The 20,135-nt window shown below is 31.4% G+C and overlaps 3 protein-coding genes and 1 non-coding gene across 4 annotated transcripts; 1 reads left to right on the top strand and 3 right to left on the bottom strand.

Moving 5' to 3' along the window:
• The first annotated feature begins 152 nt into the window (after positions 1-152).
• Positions 153-3,068, top strand: LOC18599373 (inositol diphosphatase DSP3). Its single transcript, XM_018121348.2, has 5 exons — positions 153-554; positions 1,012-1,105; positions 1,668-1,725; positions 1,837-1,880; positions 2,396-3,068. Exons 1-5 carry the CDS (start codon positions 403-405, stop codon positions 2,651-2,653), a joined length of 606 nt encoding a protein of 201 aa, XP_017976837.2. The 5' UTR covers positions 153-402; the 3' UTR covers positions 2,654-3,068.
• A 1,487-nt stretch (positions 3,069-4,555) lies between these two features.
• LOC148762859 (small nucleolar RNA snoR8a) lies at positions 4,556-4,648 on the bottom strand. The gene has a single exon (XR_016026854.1). It is a non-coding gene; the product is annotated as a small nucleolar RNA snoR8a (small nucleolar RNA).
• Positions 4,649-9,484: 4,836 nt separating this feature from the next.
• Positions 9,485-10,242, bottom strand: LOC18599372 (protein METHYLENE BLUE SENSITIVITY 1). The gene has a single exon (XM_007029316.3). It carries the CDS (start codon positions 10,094-10,096, stop codon positions 9,782-9,784), a length of 315 nt encoding a protein of 104 aa, XP_007029378.1. The 5' UTR covers positions 10,097-10,242; the 3' UTR covers positions 9,485-9,781.
• Positions 10,243-14,356: 4,114 nt separating this feature from the next.
• Positions 14,357-19,752, bottom strand: LOC18599371 (WRKY transcription factor SUSIBA2). The gene is made up of 5 exons (XM_018121345.2): positions 19,210-19,752; positions 17,682-17,843; positions 15,720-16,609; positions 15,456-15,614; positions 14,357-15,218 (listed from the first exon to the last, which is right to left on the bottom strand). The coding sequence occupies exons 1-5, from the start codon at positions 19,522-19,524 to the stop codon at positions 14,474-14,476; spliced, it is 2,271 nt and encodes a 756-aa protein (XP_017976834.2). The 5' UTR covers positions 19,525-19,752; the 3' UTR covers positions 14,357-14,473.
• Positions 19,753-20,135: the final 383 nt, after the last annotated feature.

The raw sequence follows: 20,135 nt of genomic DNA, 5'->3' as shown, positions 1-20,135 counted from the left end.
GCTTTTAAGCCGCCGCTGTTTTTCCACTTTTACCCCTAGTTCTTATTAAAAAGCATAACGTTTTGTTTTTAACCTTTTGGTCAAATTAATTTGTTAAAAATAAATTAAAAAAAAAACCAAACCCACACCGCCCCCCCCCCCCGCAGGACAGACAATTCCCTCGGGGAAAAGGAGTTTCGTTAAGGAGAGGGATGGAACTACTAGAATCCTAACCGACAAGGAACACGTCGTCGTTTTCAGGCTTAAAAGAGGTTAAACCGAAACCGTGTCTATAAAACCATTAACCATACAAGGCTCTTCTTCGTTTTCCATAAGTATATGATCGCTGCATTCTAGTTGCTGGTTTTCTTAATTCTTTTTTTTATTCCAAAGAGTTTGATAGCAAGGGCGAGGGGAGGAGAGATGGGGTTCATTATAGAAGGAGACGAAGAGAACGACGTCGTACTGGAGCCGCCGGCTAATTTTTCGATGGTTGAAGAAGGCATTTATAGATCTAGTTTCCCTCAACCCTGCAATTTCGCCTTCGTAGAAACCTTAAAGCTTCGATCCATCATGTAAGTTCTTTCTGTTTCTTTCTTTTTTTTCTTCTTTTTGGCTGTATTAATGAAACGAATGAAGTCTTTCTGTTTTTGTGTCGCATTGATAATGGTGTTTTTTTTTCCTATTATTTTTGCACTTTTTGGTGGTTTATTTTTTGTGGTTAATGCCATTGGTTTTCTGAACAATTAAGAAGTAAAAAAAATACTTTCTTTTTTATTAAATCTCAGTTTTTTTGTTCTTTTTCTTTTCTTTGTTTGGTTGTTGAGAAAATTGAGAGGGGAAAAGAAGAAAGAACATAAAAAGTAATAATAAAGAAACAGGTTGAATGGGTTAAATACTTAATTTTTAACATGCATGTTTTATCTTGTGTTCTGAAAATGGAGGAAATTAACCTTTGCCGAGTGAATTCTGAATGTGCCATTTTCAGTTGGAAAATAATTTCTTCTTTTTTTTTTTGTAAAACTTGAGCAGATATTTGTGTACAGAGCCATATCCAGAAGAAAATTTGGAGTTTCTTCGATCTCATAATATCCGGCTTTTCCAATTCGGGATTGAAGGGAAAACGGTATTTCCCTCTACGCTTTCTTTTCTGCTTTAATGGCAATTTACAGAGCTTTTATAAATAAATTTTTTATACATATATACTTAATATTTTGATCAGTGTTATATACTTATTGAATTTGATTAGTTTGCGTCTTTGAATAATTGATCACTTACACAGTCAAAATTAGTTGCCAGTCTAATACAGCTTTGTTTTGAAGAATTTTGTGGAATTTTAAATATTTCACAAGAGTTTTGGATCACTGATTGGTGAAGGATTTAAGTGCAGAGTTAGACTATCCAGCGTATGGAAATTTGGTCGAGAATATATTAATTGTTTAATTCTAGGACTTATTAGGTGATAACAATTTCAACAACTTGCCGGTCAAGAAGAATGTTCAATGTTGAAAATTGATAAATCATTAATGATTCAAGAAAGTCAATTTTATCTTATCTTAAAATTGAATGAAATTTTTTGCCAAGTGTGGATGTGGTATTTCTGTTGTTAATGGTACTTTTGGTTCCCTATAGAGAATTGGGGTTCTGTTTTTGCTGATGTTTTTGTTTATAATCCTTTGTATTCACAGGAGCCTTCTGTTGCTACTCTCAAGAATTCCATCAGGGGTGCTCTCAAGATCCTAATTGGTACTGAATTCATAAACCATGGAATTCATGTCTTTCAGTTTCACTTCTTTGTTCCTTACCAGCATGTTTGACCTTTATGGTTTTCTAAGAGTCTTTTTTGGTTGTTTACAGATGTGAGAAATCATCCTGTTTTGATCCATTGCAAACGTGGAAAGGTAATAGTTCAAATTCAGCTATTACACGTGCTTACTTCCCTGTGTAAAGTTAGCGTTGCTGAGTGAACTGAATTCATAATGGGTGTTTGCTTGTCGATATTAGGCATGTATGATACATGTGTGTTGTCAGGCATGAGTTTCCTTTACAAGTTTAGCTTAGCTGATAAGAAACACCTATACTTGATCAATTTGCATCAACTACACTATAAAGTTGAATTACATGGAAGTTTTGTGGAAACAACAGTATGGGTTTTTGTGCACTGATTGGTTGGTTTGTTGAAAGAGTAAAGATAAAGGAAAAATAAATCTTATTTGGATTTGAAGCTCATTTGTGCCCTTAGTTTATAATAATAGATGAGTACCTTAATGGGTTTAAGACTGAAATTTGTTGTTTTTTCTCTTGAAGTGACATCATAGGATTGGTTTTTCTTGTTTACGTTGTAATTTCTGTATATATATTTTTTTCGTTTGTAAATTATAGCAGTTCTGACCTTTTTTTCTTTTACTTAATGCAGCATCGCACAGGTAGCCTTGTTGGTTGCTTGAGGAAATTGCAGAATTGGTGCTTGTCATCTGTATTTGAGGAGTATCAACGTTTTGCTGGCATCAAATCCAGGACTACAGATTTGAGATTTATAGAAACATTTGATATCATAAGCCTCAGGCAGTGCCTTCACAGCCTCATTTATCAGTACCAAGGATACGGTTCAAAGAAGAGGAGGTTGCTTTACAGCGAAGAGACTGTACAGAAGCCCCAAATAACCTCGGTTTAAACAAGTCCACACATTGGTTATACTCTGGAGTTCAAAAAGTGGTTACTTAATGTCAGTTTTGCAGTCGCTCATATACAACTTTTAAAACACATTGTGTAAAGTACTTTTCGCTTTCGCCTTCTTGGTGTACTTCTCTCTTTCAATTTTAGTTCATACACATAGGGGAAGTAATTTTGCACTGTAGTTCTATTCCACCATAAGAACAATTTGCATTTCATTGAAATTTTTACAGGGAGGATCAATCAAGAATTTTTACTCTCTCTCTCTCTCTCTCTCTCTGTGAATGTATTTCAGTCTGTACTGTCTTTACAGTGAAGTGTTGGGATAGCATTCTTTGTTTATTGATTCATGGGCAACCAACATCTTCCATGGACAAGATCTGTTTAAATTATATAATATATTTATTTATTTATTTTATTTTTTATAAAGATACAATCTTTGTTTCAAATTGAACGTTCATGTTTTAGTTTGAGATTAGAAGTGCGATGGCAGCGGTGAGATTAGCAGCAATGAGGTTGTGACTGTGATAGCAAGTCACCAACTTATTTTTAATTGTGTTAAGAATTTGTGACTTTAAAAATTGAGGAAAGGGGAGTTCGAACCTGGAACCCTGTGATTCAATTGTATGGTTTTTGACAGTTTTGGGTGAATATGAATGTGTAGTTTGCATTTCAAACGGTTCAACCTTGCCGCTCACGACGTCGAGGCATACAGTTTATCTATGGTCCAACTGTAGATTGTCTTTTGGTCAAAAGATCCTTTTAGTCCCTATACTCTTCAATTTTATTTAATTTAATTATTGTACTCAAAATCGAAGCAATTTAGTTCTTTGATTTTAAAAATTACGTCAATTTAATCTCTCTACCTAATGGCATCTAATTTTATCGTAAAAGGGTAATGTCAGTACTGATGTGTCACATTTTGATGACGTGACGTTTGAGATAATAACATGGCATGCCACATGGTATCGAGTGATGACGTGGTAATGCCACGTGGCATATACGATGACGTGGTAGCGTTGACGTGCCACTGACATGCTGACATGTCAGTGCCACGTGGTAGATTAAAAAAATTTTCAAAAAATATCTATCAAGTCATAGGGATTAAATTAAATAAAAATATATAATATAGGGATTAAATTGAACAAAATTAAAATGTTAAAGGACTAAATTGAAAAAAAATATTTGAAAAGTTCAAATCTTTAGATTATTGATATGTTTATCTATAAGTCAAATATTTAAATGTAAAAGGTGTTAAAAATATATATATAAATATTTTCTTATTTGATTATTTGATTCTAAAATATGTAAATTAATTTATCTTTTTTACAAAAATTAAATTTGAATTCTCCTTCTATAAAAGAAATTTTGAAAATATTATACCTAAAGTCAAATTCAGTTGAATAACTTACATTTTGTTAAAATAAAATAATATAAAATGATTAAATATGTTGATTTAGTTACAACTTTCACAATTTGTAAATGCACATTCTTCTGAAATTATTCAACTCTTAACCAATATACTTTTTATTTAAATTTACTCAAATTAAAAAAAATATTGATTTAGTCACAACTTTCACAATTTACAAATACACATTCTTTTGCAATTATTCAACTCTTACTTAATTTACCTTTTTATTTAAATTTACTAAAAATTTCTTATAAAATGTTTTTATTTAAACTCAAATACCACAATCAATTCTACTAAATTTAAATTTAAATTATTAATTTGGATCTACAAAAAAATTGTTAATAAAATAAAATGATACAAATATCTAGAATTATATTTAACTTTATCAACCATAAATGCAATCCTTAATCTAAGAAATTCCAACTTAAAAAATATAACTTGAAATATTAAACAAAATAAAAACATAAAAAATAAATAAAAAATTAAAATGGTGGAGCTTAGATTCTATGGTTGTAATAAGAGACTTGTCATGTTCAAATTAAGCAAGTCAAAACGAAGAATTATTTTTATAATCATTGCTAACTCTATATCTCTGTTCTTCATTTTTTTTTGAAAAAAAAACTAAATCAACATATTTTGTTAATTTGACTTTAGCTCAAGTTAAAAATTAAGTTAAATAAATTTCAAATTTTTATACTATTATAAATAGAAGAAAAAAGAATTTATTTAGTCATTTTACATTATTTTATGTTAATGTAATATAAGTTATTCATCTAAATTTGACTTCAAGTATGAAATTATTTTCAAAATTATTTTTGTAGAAGGAGTATTCAAACTTAATTTTTGTAAAAAAATATAAATTAATTTACATATTTTAGAATCAAATAATCAAGTAAGAAAATGTTTATATATATATATTTAATATTATAAATCTTTTACACTTAAATATTTGATCTATTAATAAGCATAGCAATAATTTACTAAAAGATTTATATTTTTTAAATATTTTTTTCAATTTAGTCCCTCAACATCTTAATTTTGTTCAATTTAGTCCCTCAATATATTAGTTTTGTTCAATTTAGTCCTTATAACGTGGCAAAAATTTTTTTTTTGGAAAATTTTTTGATCTTCCACGTGGCACCGACATGTCAGCATGTCAATGTCACGTTAGCACTACCACGTCATTGTATACTGCCACGTGGCATTGCCACATTATCACTCGATGCCACGTAGCGTGCCACATCATTATCTCAAACACCACGTCATCAAAATGTGACACATCAACACTTACGTCATCGTTGATGTCAGTACTAACGTCATCCTTTAACGATAAAATTAGATGCCGTTAGGATGAGGGATTAAATTGATGCAATTTTCAAAATTGAATGACTAAATCGCTTCGATTTTAGTATAGCAATTAAATTGAATAAAATTAAAAAGTATAGGGACTGAAGGGTTCTTTTGACCAGCGTATTTTCCGTTTCCATTGTTTCTTTACAAAAATGGAATGCACAGTTTGCGATGGACAACTTTCCCCTCCATCTCGATGTAGATGTAGGTGACATGATTATGTTACTTTTGTGAAGTTAACTAGTGTCATGTTATGAAAATTGTTTAAAAAACAATAAAAATAAATTTAAGAGAAATTAAATAAATGAAAAAACACAAATTTATGTGATTCGGTCTCGACCCTATATATGAAATAATTTTTCAACTATTGAGAAATTAAAATATAATAATACCTCTCTCTATAATTTCTCAAACCAACCCAATAGACTCTTTGTACACCTTCTCTCAATAACCTTATAAGAACACACTAACCTACACCCACTTTAACTTTAACTAGAGCAAAAGATAGATGATTCTTCTAGGACTCTCAAAAATAGTACTTCATTAGAGATTCACTTTTATAATACAAAAGTTTAAAATAGAATAGGATTAATACTCAATATGGGACAAGAAAATTAAAACTGCAGGATTAATACTCATAATATTATACACAAACAAGAATTGTAATCAAATAAGATTTTGAATTACAATCAACTCAAAACTCAACAAATCTCCACCTATGATTTGATTTTAAACTCTTTAATTTTCTTCTATCAATTACACCTAATTACAATTCTCCAATTCCGCTACTTTTCAACGGTTTCAACAACTCTCAAAACATAAACTTTCCTAATCATTGGACTTCATAATTACCATATTTACACATGGCAAATCGAGTATGGTCCAACACTTGATTTTATAAATGGTCAATGCACATGTATACCAATCGGGTGTTTTAATTCCAATTTGAGCGATAACATATTTATTTCACTTTTGTGAAGATGCAATTTATACTTTTATTTAGTATAGTGCAACATATAATGTGCAAGAACATGAAAAAAAAAAACTCTAAAGTATATATCGAATATAAAAACCATATAATCAATATATACGATATAATTATATTACTGATTAAACTTATCTCTTTGCTTGATTTTTAGTGATTTTGTTTCCAACTATCATAACAAAGATCTACAGATTTTGTTCATGTGATTTTAATGATCAGAAATTGTAGTATATACTTGACGCATATACACCAAATTTCTAGCTAGACATAGCCAAATTTTCTCTATCCGAACCATGCAAATTCCTCTTTGATCAGTTTATGGGTTTCACTAATTTCTGTGATATCAATATTTCCATGTTTGGATTGCAAGAAAATGCTGGATTGCATCGTAAATGTGTTAAATATTGAATGGATTATCAGGTCTTATTTATACCCTGCATGGACTAGGGCTAATTTAAATCACAATCATTTTTTATTCCTTAATCTCATTGGCAATAAAGGCACAAAACTGGCCAAAATTCAATACGTAAAGGGCAAGCCCTCATGCTCCTTGGCATTGATCTAACAAAATGCAAAAAGGATACTAAATTTGTGTTGTGATAATTACTTGTAATCTGTTTAATTGGTATAAGGTACTATAATTCTATATTTAATTGGTATGACTTTTTTATTTTTTATGTTGTTTTGACACTTTTCTTTCTTCATCAAATCAATTAAAATAGATGAACATCTATCTTATATATGTATGTTATTAGCATTCATTAACCAGTTGTTAATTAGCTGAGCTAATTAAACCATATTGCCTGCCAAAATTAATACCTATTCATTAAATATGTTGTAAGGTTCATACTTGGTAGCCATGTTTTAAGCAGCCTCGCATCATGATAAGTATACTTTGCTTTACTTTTGGGTGGGTTTTAATTCTTGTTTTTGGATTGTGTTTTTTTTTTTTTTTAAAAAAGTTTGGGAGAAGGAGGATTTGACCCTATTCAAAGATATGAGATCGTGTATCAATTATTATTGATTTAATTAATAATATTTTAAATTTGGTAAATTTAGAACAATTAAGAGTTCTCAAAGCAATTGAAATAAAAAGGAAAAATCAATGAACTATATTGAATATTGGAAGAATATAAGTCGAGCTAAGCATTTATATTGTGGAACACTTGCAAGCATCGATGTTAATGTGATAATAATTTCTTTCTTTCTTTCTTTCTGTTTTTTGTCTGGGATGCCATGGACTGAGATGGAACATATGCTATTTCTAGCTGGTTTGAAAGAATATGGACGTGGTAAATGTAAACAAATTTCAAAACAGTTTGTAAGAAGCAGGAGCCCGGGCCAGGCTGGTAGTCATGCTCAAAAACATCTTCTCTGGAAGAAAGCACCCAGAATGATCAGAAAAGAAGGCAAGTGGAGAGAATCCAGCATCTTTGAGATGGCATTTGATGAACTCATGAACATATTGTAATTAATCAATAATCCCTTCTCCTTTCTCAACACAAATTTGTGCATATACTCTCATCATTATTGATACCACAAACATGGCACTACACTTACAGATTCCAAATGTTAAGGTTAATTAGGGCACTGCTACAGAGGTCTCACCAATTTCTGGACTAGGTGCTGGAGACAAAATGTTTTTTTTTTTTTTCGCCAGTAGGAAAAGACTGGGGATAACTTTCTGAAGTCCTTGTAAGGAAGGAAATGTAATAATAGACATATGCCCATGTATAGTGAGATCATAAAGCATGGATCAGTATGTGGAAAATACCTTAATATGTTTTATAAGGGGTTAACAGTTAACACCATTCCAAGTCATGTCCCCAAATCCCCTGATCAATTCCTTAACAAAACAATATCCAACGTCATACTTGCTCGAAGAATTGCAAATAAGCAAGACTAAGAAAACATGTTAAAACAAAATAACTTAATGCAATTTGCTTGACTACTTCCATATGTCTGGCAGGGGAAAATGAAGATGCCTGCCAGAAGAAAAATGATATGGTCCTTACCCAAGAATATAAGCTTGTAGTAATATGAAAGTGAAAACAGAGCACAAGCTGTACAGCAAGATCTTCAGCAAAGTTTTCCGTCAAAGGCATAAAACCCAGAGTAAAAAGGGAAAGCATGAGCAACCACTAAGAAATAAAACCTTCCTGACCATCGTTAGATCACAAAAGAAAAGAAAAAGGTGAAGGGCATGATCAACCTCATTCTAACATTATCCAGTATTATAATAAACTCGTTCATAGGTAAATTAGAACGTTTGAACTTCTCCAAATAAAGCTTTAATCTACCATCAGCAGCAACATAATTAACTCATGGAATGACATTAACTACAACAAAGATCACTGCCAGGGTTTTGCATAAAGCGCTATGAGTGTAAAACTAAAACTCACAGATCCAGTAAATAAAATTCTAACACTCAATTACTAGTAGTAATCTAACTCAAGCATAACACACATTTATAATTCCAGTTTTAATTATATTAAAAAGAATGCCCAAAAACAGCAATTAGACACATTTGTTCAGTATCTGCATCCCATAATAAGTTTAAACTACTTAATTACCCAAATATACAATCTTCGAAACAATAGAGAAACTAATATGGCAAGTGCATGCATGATTCACTTTCATAGAGGCATCACAAAGCATATATACTTCACAGAAACAACCTCTTTTAGCACCCTAATTCCTACATGTATATACTTTGCAGAATCAACTTCTTTTAGCACCCTAATCCGATAAAAGGATCAAAGTCAAGCTCTTTGTACTTTAGAAATCATCTTACCAATCTTGAACTAAAAGATCCAAGCATTTCAACATGTAGAAGTTCTCATTCTTAAGCATAGCTACAGAAATTAAGCTACTTGCTATTAGACAACGAAGAAAGAACCTAGAATCGGTTAGCAATCATAGGAACCTGCTATTCAAAGCTACCAAAAGCCTCCAAAAGAAATTACAGTCCACCAAAATTAACAAAGCATTAGGATTTAAATGTTTCTAAAAACAAGTTCTTGAACTATCAATATAACCCAAAAATATAATGGAAAACAAGCACACAGTGATACAAGATAAGAACCTTATATCCCACAAACACTTCATTACGATTAATAAAGAAGGTATAACATCACCATCATCATCATAATCAAGATGGATTAATATACATCATCATCATCATCATCATCATCATAATTAAGGAAGGCCTTACAAAAATATCCAACCTTCATTCACCAAACCCCCCTTTTCTCTTTCCCATCTCTACTACCATCACAAACAATTAAAAAGACAAAGGAAAAAGGAAAAAAAAGGAACCAAACCCAGAATCCAAAACATCCCCAAAACACCAAATCTTGACCAAAAAGACAATATTTTGTTTTTTACTTTTTAAAGCTACCCCTAACACCGGGACGAGACTTGGAACAATCAGCCACATGACCAGCATGACGATTCACAAGCTTTGATTCTTCAAAGGGAATCTTCGGATGCTTCGCATCATGATGAATCTGCATCGACTTCAGATCGGGAGCCGTTGTTTTGCAATGAGGACACTCATACTTGGCATGTCCACCCTTCTCCACACCCGAACGGTCAGCTAATCCGGCCTTGCCGCCGCCTCGGTTGGTGGTTGCGGCGTCGACCTTGGTCGCGATTTCCTTGGCCGTATGCTTCTTGGGCTTGGCTTTGCCTGTCATGATTGATAGATAACAAAGAAGAAAAAAAAAAAAAAGCAAAACCCTAAATGAAAGAGGAGCTTTTGTTTTTTTATCTCTTGGGTGGACTGGCCTTCTGGGGGACGAGGGGTAATGTTAGAATTATTTGGGGTAAGGGAGAGGGGAAAGGTGTGGCAATTTATAGGCTTATCTAAGGAGTGGGCATGGCGTGTGGGCTACAGCTATCAATGTGGGTTAAGATGAGGTTTGATCAATAATCAATTATGAGCTAGAGTTCATATCCTACCATTATGTTTTAGGGCAGGGGTGGAGGTGCTACTGCTATATTCATATTTGATTTGGATAATCGCCAATTTATTTTGAGTTGAATCATTTTGGACTTGACTTATTTGATTTATATTCACAATATCATGTCTCAATTTAATTATATTTAATATATATATATATAGAGTCAATTTGATCAAAATTGGTGTCAATATATAAATAAGTTGAAATTGATTAAAGCATTTACATTTGGAATATGAATCTCAATTAGAGATGGACAGGGATGCAATTTTCTTGCGGTTCAGTTTGATTATGAAAAGGATTTTTAAATAGTTTTAAGTATTTGAGTATTCAAATGTAAATCAATATGTGTTTCTAATGTCCATATTCCTTTCCCTTGCCCTTCCTATATTACTTCTTTTTTTCAAAAAAATTATTTATTAATTTTTCATGAATATTTAATTAAATTGTTAATTAATAAAAATAATTGTGTAACCTTACTATTACTTTAATTCCAATAGCTGCAAATTTTTCGTCAAGAACAAACAGCAAATTCAAGTTTTGAGTATCCAACTAAATATCAATATGTTTCTAATGTCCACCTTTTTTTAACAAATACCGTTTTGTGCCCCCTTCCTTGTTTCATGTATAAAGTTTTACCATATGACTATGCATGTTATCACGCATCCTACATTAATAAGAAATAAAAGGTAGATTTTGAATATATAAATATGAATCTTTCACCACTTAATAAACATGTCTTTTAAGTTAAGAACGGAAGCTTGTGATTTATAAGCTTACTTAAGTTTTGACTCTTGAAAGCTAAATATCATAGTTGATCCAGATATTCATTGACGTGAGACCCACATGAGAAATACAAAAGTCGAGGTAGACTCGGACTAGTGTAAGAGTCATTCTTCTCTACGAGTAAATGTAGAATGTCACGTATCCCATATCAGTAAGAGATGAAATAGGTCTTGGGTCGACTTGATAATTCATGTTTTCGTATCTTAAACGTGTCAGACACTATTAGACACGAAACACGTTAAGGTTAAACACAAACACGACACGAATACAATTCGTGTTTTAAATCTAAAATACGTACATGTATACGTTTAATAATCGTGTAACACGACATAACATGTTTAGACACGTTTGTTAAATGTGTAAATATATGACACGACACGATTAATAATACGATAAACACGTTTAACACGATTAAATAAAAATATTTACTATTAAATATAATTTTATTATTTAAATTTAAAATCAATAATTATAAAAACAATTATAACAAAACAAAATAACAAAAACATCAAATATAACAAAACAAAATTTAAAATTAGGATTTGGGCATAACATAATTACATTACTATCTTTATAAAATTTAAAAATCTTATTAAAATAATTGTTTAAAATTATTTAAGTAAGGCTAAAATAGCTTTTTGACTATTAATTTTTAACAAGTTGATAAACATGTCATGTATACACATTTAAACACGATAACACGATTAAACACGTTTATACGTTTAAACACAATAACGTGGACCTGTGATTTAAATGTTGACTTAAGCTTTATGTGATTTATAGGCAGACTTAAGCTCTATTTTGAGAGCTTAAGACCGCACTTATCAGACATGTCTTTTGAGTTAAAAACGTGAGCTTGTGATTTATGCACTTACTTAAACTCTATTTTTAGAACTTAAAGTTGCACGGGATTGAGTTTAAGTTTCGGTTGTGACACATGTAGTGTATATAATAATTTATCTAGTTTATAAAAAGAAAATCGGAGAGGGAATACAAAGGAGGGAAACTGAAAATTGGGTTAGAAACGTCACCTGTGATTTATAGACTTACTTAAGTTCTATTTTTAGAGTTTAAAGCTGCACTGAGTTGGATTGAAGTTCTAGCCCGTGATACACGTAATGTATATAATAATTTATCTAGTTTATAAAAAAAATCGAAAAGGGAATACAAATGAAGGAAATTGAAAACTAGGGTTTTTGTTAAATTTTTTTGTCTCAAAAAACAAAAACAAAACACTACTTAATCGTGGAGTCTTTTGAGTATATTAATAAGCTGGTATGTTTAGTTCATGGAATAAAATGTAATAAAATAAAATAAGTATTTTATGGAAATAAAATAAGATAGGAATAGAATAAAAATATTATTGTGTAATTTAGTTAACAGAATGAAATAAGATAGTAATTGCTATTATGACTTATTACAATGTTTGTTTGGTAAAAATAATTTTAAAATAATAAAAAAATAAAAAATAAAAAGATAAAAATATCATTTATTATAATATATGATTATTTATTTTTATTTTATTTTATTTTTAAATATTAATAATTTATAATTAATTTAAAACATTGATAATTGATAATTTGAATATTAATATTTTATTTATAATTTAATCATTAATATATTAAAAAATTAATATTTATTTATAATTTGAATATATTATGATTAAAATATTAACAATTAATTAATTTCTTAATTTAAAATATTATTTTAATAATATATAATTAAAAATTTATTTTTATTTTATTTTACTTTATAAATATTAATAATTTTTAATTAATTTAAAATATTAATAATTGATAATTTAAATTATAATTTAAATGTTATTATGATTAAAATAGTAATAAATTTAAATTAATTTTCAAATTTAAAAATATTATTTTTATAATATATAACCAAGAATAGTTTTTATTTTATTTTTAAATATTAATAAGTCATAATTAATTTAAAATATTAATATTTTTATTTATAATTAATTATTAACATTTTAAAATAATAATAATTTTAATTAATGTTTAAATTTAAACTATTATTTTTATAATATGTAATTAAAATTTTATTTTTATTTTAAATATGAATAATTGATAATTTATATATTAATATTTTTTATTATTTAATTATTAATGTTTTAATTTTTTATTTATAAGTTAAATGTTGTTATGATTAAAATATTAATAATTTCAATTAATTTTTAAATTTAAAATATAAATTTTTAAGATATATAATTAAAAATTAGAGAGAAAGAAAGGCTAAGGAATGAAGGGAGAATGAGAGGAGAGAGAAAAAAAGAACATTTTTATTTAGGTAAGATCATAATTTTTCAAATTTGTAAGGAGTATTTTGATATTTATCATTTTTTAAAACCATTCCTCAACTATGAAATAGCTAATTGGTATTAACTATTCTTTAATTTTAAATGATTTTGAAGAATATTCATTCAAGAAGAATGGCTGCATATGACAACCAAACAAAGGAACACATGTTCTTTCAGGAACAGAGCCAGCCAAACACGCAGGGATACTAATGAAGGGAGAAAACAGAGCAGACCACCCCTTGGGCTCCTATAGGAGTAGAAGCCCCAAATGGTAACCATGTTTCAAGAATCACAAAACTGCAGCAACTATCTAAAAACAACATAACATGATGGATTCAATTACTGCCTTACTTTGAATATATTAAACAAGATATTTAAAAATGCAAATGGAAAAGGATGGCATTTGAGGATGTAACATGCTATAGTCATATATTTAACCATCCATGCATCTACTTACTTGTCAGCAATCTTCTCTAGCAACAGGCATATGAGAATCCAGTCACAGCTGATACATTCAAATCCATGCCAAGCTCCATACCTGATTCTTCCATAAACTTAAAATGAAAAAACACATAATAAAGAAAAAAAAAATCAACTACTATAGAATTTTTCAATGGCCTGCCACATTGTCAAGGAGAGGAATGGAGAACAACGCATCCCTATAGTAGGGTGGGGTGGGGACATGAGCTTAGACTTTGGTTTGAGCCTCAATGTTTTCCTTTCATATATGCATAATGATAAGTAATAAAACATTAAGAAACAATTTCACACTCATGCACAAAGCATAAGATGCAACCAATTTTTAACCTGTAATATTAAATTTCTATTGTAAAATTGAAAATCATAAAGGATTACATACATATATAGTTGTAAGCATTTTGTATAAGAAACAGCACAGATTTGAAGGAGAAAATAAATAAATATATGTATATATATATGACAATTAAGCAACATAGTAATCGAAAGTCAAGTAGAATCCAACATCTTAAAGACTCTATGAAGCAAATAAATGTGATCTAGGATGGAAAATTTCCGTTGGCCTGCTGAAAGACTGATGATAATGATGATGCACTTGCATGGTCAACAATGGGTAGGCAAGGATTATAAAGGTTGTCATCCTTTACCTCCTGTTTAATCCCAAGGAACCTTGTAGTACTCTCTTTTAACTGTTGCCCTGGAAGGAAAGAGTGTGTTGGACCAGTTGATTTTCCACCGTTATTAATATCAAAACCAGCCAATGATAGATTTGCTGATGTTGGGTGATTCAACGGCAATGACATTGGAAAATTCGGAACTGTTGAGGCTAGTGAACCAGATTGATGAGCTGCAATGCAGTTTGGATTTACTCCAAAAGAGCCATAAGGAATAGTATTCTGTATGGAAGGAAACTTCATTTGGTAAACAGAAGCCAGTGAAGCTGCCCCAAGCTTCATCTCATTGCTGAAATCCCTAAGAAAACTAGGTCTCAGATATTCATTTTTAAATTCAGGCTTTTGATCAAAAGGAGGTACAATATCTTGAATTGGTGTTTCAGGCTTCAGAGCATTGGTATTTCTGGCTAATGCCAGGGCAGCTTGAGTGTTAGGCACGGTTGGTGGTAAATTACAACCACTTGAATTAACATGACTGCTGCTTCTGGCAGCTGGAACTTCATGATTGTGTTTTCCGTCATACGTCGTGAGTACACATTTTAGATTATGGGAGGCTCTTTCCACATGCTTTCTCACAGGACATCCAGGAGTTGTGCATTTGTAATAGCTCCTACAAGACAAAAACAACAAAAATTTTCAATAGGTCTTTATATATGAGAGCACCAAGCTTTTTGGTAAGATTGAGAATAAATAACATGAATTTGACCCTCATAAAACTAACAGAACTGTGCATGCTTGAAGCATAAACGTATAATTTAACCCTCCATCTTTGGGTGATTCATTTAGTTTTACACACAAAAGAATTGTGATGGAGCAAGAAAGAGAGACAGCTGACAAGTTTCAGTACCTAGGATTAGGGTTTCCTTTGACAACCTTCTGCCCATACTTCCTCCAACGATAGCCATCATCAAGTATGTCCACATCACTTTCTATTTGTACAACAACTCTTGGTTCACGAAGAGCCCCAGATGTCGCATTCATCTCCGTCAAGCAGCTCTCTGTCTTCCTGCAATAAAAGTGGATAACAAAGCAAAAAAAAAATGTTAGTAAAAAGCGAACAGCAGTGGATACACCATCATTGAGTCACATGTATAGCAATATAGAAACTTACCTTCTTTTTGACTCAGACTCATCATCATTAGCTGCATCATCACACAGTGATATACTTCCCTGGGTAGCCCTATCATCATTATCATCATCATGACTAGCAAGTGTTGATGAAAACTCTGGAGTTTCAGCCAATTCAAATGCACCAAAAGATTTCCCTTGGGCAGTTGACAGTGGATCAGAAAGATCTGTTACAACAGATGTTGAGGATGTTCTTTCCAGACCATCAGCTCTCCAATCAGACCCAAGCTTAATATCCCTGGACCCTGCTTGGGCATTTCTCCAAATTAAACCACCCTCAACTTTGACACAAGTTCCACCACCTTCTGCAATCTCGGACATTTCATCAGATGATAAAGTGGACCCAATGGATGGCCGACGACAAGGCAAAGGCTTTGGGTGATTATGGGCACCCTTGTAGATGATTTCAGTAATTTGGCCATCAAGTGAACGCTCTACCTTCTTCTTCACCTGACAATTTGGATGGGTACATTTATAGTAGCTTCTTGGATATTCACTACCCTTTACCTGTTTCTGTCCATACTTCCTCCAATTATATCCATCTTCTGATGTTCTTGCCATTCCCATTGCAGTGTTTATCCCCTTCTGATCACCTTCAGAAAGATGCGTGTTAACATCTTGTCCAAGAAGAGGTTCTTTCGGCATAGGCATTTCATCACTAGCCAACTCAGAAGGATGGAATCCCAAATTAGCATTATCGTTCACAATGTCATTTAAAACTTTGACATCAGCAACTGATACTGCTGCAGAATTCATTGAACTAGCTTTTTTTGAGAATTCTGCAGGAAATTCAAAATCCAAAGGTGGTTCCAATTTGGCAAGACGTTGACAATGAACCTCAGCACTCTGAACAAGATTAAAAGAGGAAGAAACCTACAAAAAAAAAATTGATCACTAACTGAAATAGTGTTTTATATGAAACACTTAAATATGCATGTGACAGGGGATAGGGACTGCATGTTTGATACTCTGATTCAGAAACTTGTCCAAATGTATAAAACTTGGCCATCGAAAGATACTCTTGAACTATAAATAATCTAATTCTGCTGCTTGCCAGGATGATGCCACTCCCTTTTAAAAATGCCCTTGACGGTATGATAAAACATATAAACCATAATAAAGAACATATGTGAACATAAAGAACATAGTTTTCCTGCTTAAGCTTAAAAAAAATGAAAGACAGATTAATCACAACATAAACTCTGATGATAATGCATATCCACAAGCAAACTGAATTCTGACCATTGAGTGATGAACAAAGATGACATTCTGAACTATCTACTTACAGTAGAACAAGGTTAATAGAATTTAGGAATAACTTGGATTCCACTTCAACCAAACTTCTCAAAGAAGGATAGTTTTACCAGCACAATTAGCACTGCATATTCCTACTTTAACACCCTTAGAGCATTGCATCTAAGAAGTTCAGGACTAACCCCCAAAACCCAAATGAACAAAAAGCTGAGAATAATAGGGAAATTTCGTCAACTATAAAAGAGAAGGGATTAATCTCATGGAGGGCTGTAGAAATCTACCCAAAAGCAAATGTCACCAGTTCTATAGTAGAATGAACATAAAAATGTTGTTGTAATATCCTTCCTGATCTCTAAAACAGGCTTGCTTAACTGATTTTGCATCAAAAAATAAAAAATATGCCAAAGGGAACAACAAAAGGGATGGACAAAAGAGGTAATGTGCAATGAAGAATATTATATAGACAAATAGGTCAACTAAGGTTGAAATGAATTTGAGTTACAAATGAAGGCTGAAAAACAAGGCATAGAAGTCATAATTATACACGCCAAAGTTTAGATAAGTCACTGTGAATACAGTTTGTATATAAACACTTGTGAAGGATTAGGAACATGTCAAGTTTATGAATCTGGCAGCCATCAGCAGGGGTTTAAACTTTATGACAAAGTACTAATAGAATAGAAGAAATCACCTGATCTTCTAAACTAGAAAAGCTTGGCTGAGAATCCAAATTCTGCGGCTTGAATGTGAAGGAAGAGACTATATTGCTGCCTCTGTCCCCATTGCTAGGATTCAGCACTTGACTATCATGATTGAGAAAGGGTACTGGAAATGTTCCAGTGGTGGGAGATACCTGTTCCAGAAACAGAAGCCATTAGAGAACATGCTAGTGAAAAACTCCAGAGTTATGCATTAAACACGAACTTTGAGATATAAATTCATCTATCAGTTAAAAATGATAAAAAAAAAACCTTTTTTATTTCTATATGATATTTTTCTTAAACAGCGTAGATAAACAAATTTAGATAAGACTGTTGACTAAAGGATTTTTCTCTTTTAAATATAATAGACAAAACACAAGGCAAACTAATTTACGATCCAGTTCATAAAGAATCAATACTTATTAAAGCTTACTAGCATGCTTCACTTAATTCAACTGATCTGCAATATTGCCGAACAAAAGAACTCGCTTTAAATGTACTTGAATAAGGCGTTCAGATTTAAGATCCAATATCCGAAATCAAGTAAAAATATAACCAACAGCACCACAAGCTAAGAACCCTTTATTAGCATTCAATTCAGGGGTTTCAATAGATTGTTTATAATCCATAAACTTTTGCGGACCCTACTTTCTAGTTTCCTTCTGCAGCTAACTTGTAACCAGACAACTAAAATAGGCTAGATTTTAAGGCTGCCAATGACAGAATTGAAAATAATTATATGCTGATACAAACTTCAAAAGCTATAAACAAAAATAGTTGTGACTAGACAACTAACATCATATGAATTACCATTACTTTGCATTTATATATTTCAATTAAAAATGTAATAATAAATGCCTGATTCACAAGCACACATACACTACAATTTTCATATCATAAGTACAACATCAAACGTCCATCATCCTTGAATCTAATAAAAATGCCTGTAAGGGAAATAAAACCTACCAAAAAACTTAGTTGGGACTAGACAACCAAGGTTCCGCTCCTTTGTTACTACTTTTTGTTCACTTTCTGCTTCTTACGGATCAATTAAAAAGTGAAAGCAAATAGCATAGAGTAAAATCGCATTTGATTAGAAATAGACAAATTATAAAACACAACACCACTTTTAATATGATTATACTCCATATTTCAGTCAGTACCTTAAAAAAAATACTCTATATTACTATAAATTGTGTGCTCTATTACCGAAATAATTACAATTTTAATTTTTAATTCTTCAAATTTTTTCACATTTGCATCTAAACGAATTTTTTCGCTATTTGCTTCCTAAAGTTTTTTTTAAGAAAAAACAACAACAGCAACCAAACAAAGCTTAAAAGATGACCTTTGCCACTCAAAAAGAAGCATTGAAGATGACTTTGTGACAGTCAAAATAAAATACCTCATTTTCTCCAAAATTGTTTTCAGAGAATGTAAAACTTTAAACATGGAAAAATTATTAATTGAGAAAAAATTATAATACTTAATTAGAAAAAAAATAATATAAACCGGTACCTGAGCGTTGGGCAACATAATAGGAGAATCCAACAAAGCAGTGGGGCTAATCCCAGGAGGAATAGTAAGGTAAGGCGACCGCGCCGATGGGGAGGCCAAGGGGCTAGTGGACGCCCGGAACCTCGCCGTACTTATCCTCTCCGCCTTGAACCCGCACGTTGCAGCCCTCCTCTCCGCAATGCTGCCGCCTCTCTTACCAAAACCGCCGCCGCCTCCGGCTCCTCCGCCGTAATCAGCGGTTTTGGAATCATCATCATCGTCATCAGCCGTAACGGATTCTTGGCGGTTGGTGAAAACGGTTACATTGTGGTCCATGGATAGGGAAGGGAGAGATTAAAGTTATGCAGCTGTGATTTTGGAATCAGGCATTTGGTTTTTAAACTGAAAATTAAAATAAAATAAAAAAGAAAAGGAAATTTCGCTTTGGTTCGTTTCAGCTCCACTGACTGTTGGAGCTGAAATGTTGAGAGAATGTTTTTTCAGAGCTTTTCAAGTTTTGAAAAGAATTTTAGAAGGAAGAGAGACAGCAAGAGATTTAAACATTTTTTGGTCCGGTTTGCCAAGTTACAGCTTGTTTGTTCGGTTGTTGTCTTGTCTTACCATATTTACGAAAAAATTATTATTATATTACCTTAATTACAAAAAATGCTACCATATTTAGAATTTTAAAAAGGGAAATATTTAAAAAGCTTATATATTTTTGTATTTTAAATTTTGAATTTATGATAAATTTTTAATTATCATTTTTCATCTATAGTTTCAGAAGGGAAGAATATGAAAAAAGAAAATTTTTCTTGATTGAATTTCAAAATCTAATTTGATATAATTTTGTTAAGCAATTTGTTATATTCTTTCAATTTCTTTGAATCAAACGAAAGCAAGATAAAAAGGATATATATGTTAGGTAAATGTATCTTCTTTGAAAA

This window comes from Theobroma cacao, chromosome 5 (assembly GCF_053813885.1).
Source record: "Theobroma cacao isolate CCN51 chromosome 5, ASM5381388v1, whole genome shotgun sequence".
Lineage (NCBI taxonomy): Eukaryota > Viridiplantae > Streptophyta > Magnoliopsida > Malvales > Malvaceae > Theobroma > Theobroma cacao.
The sequence above is the reverse complement of the archived record's forward strand: the minus strand, read 5'-3'. Positions and strand labels throughout refer to the sequence as shown.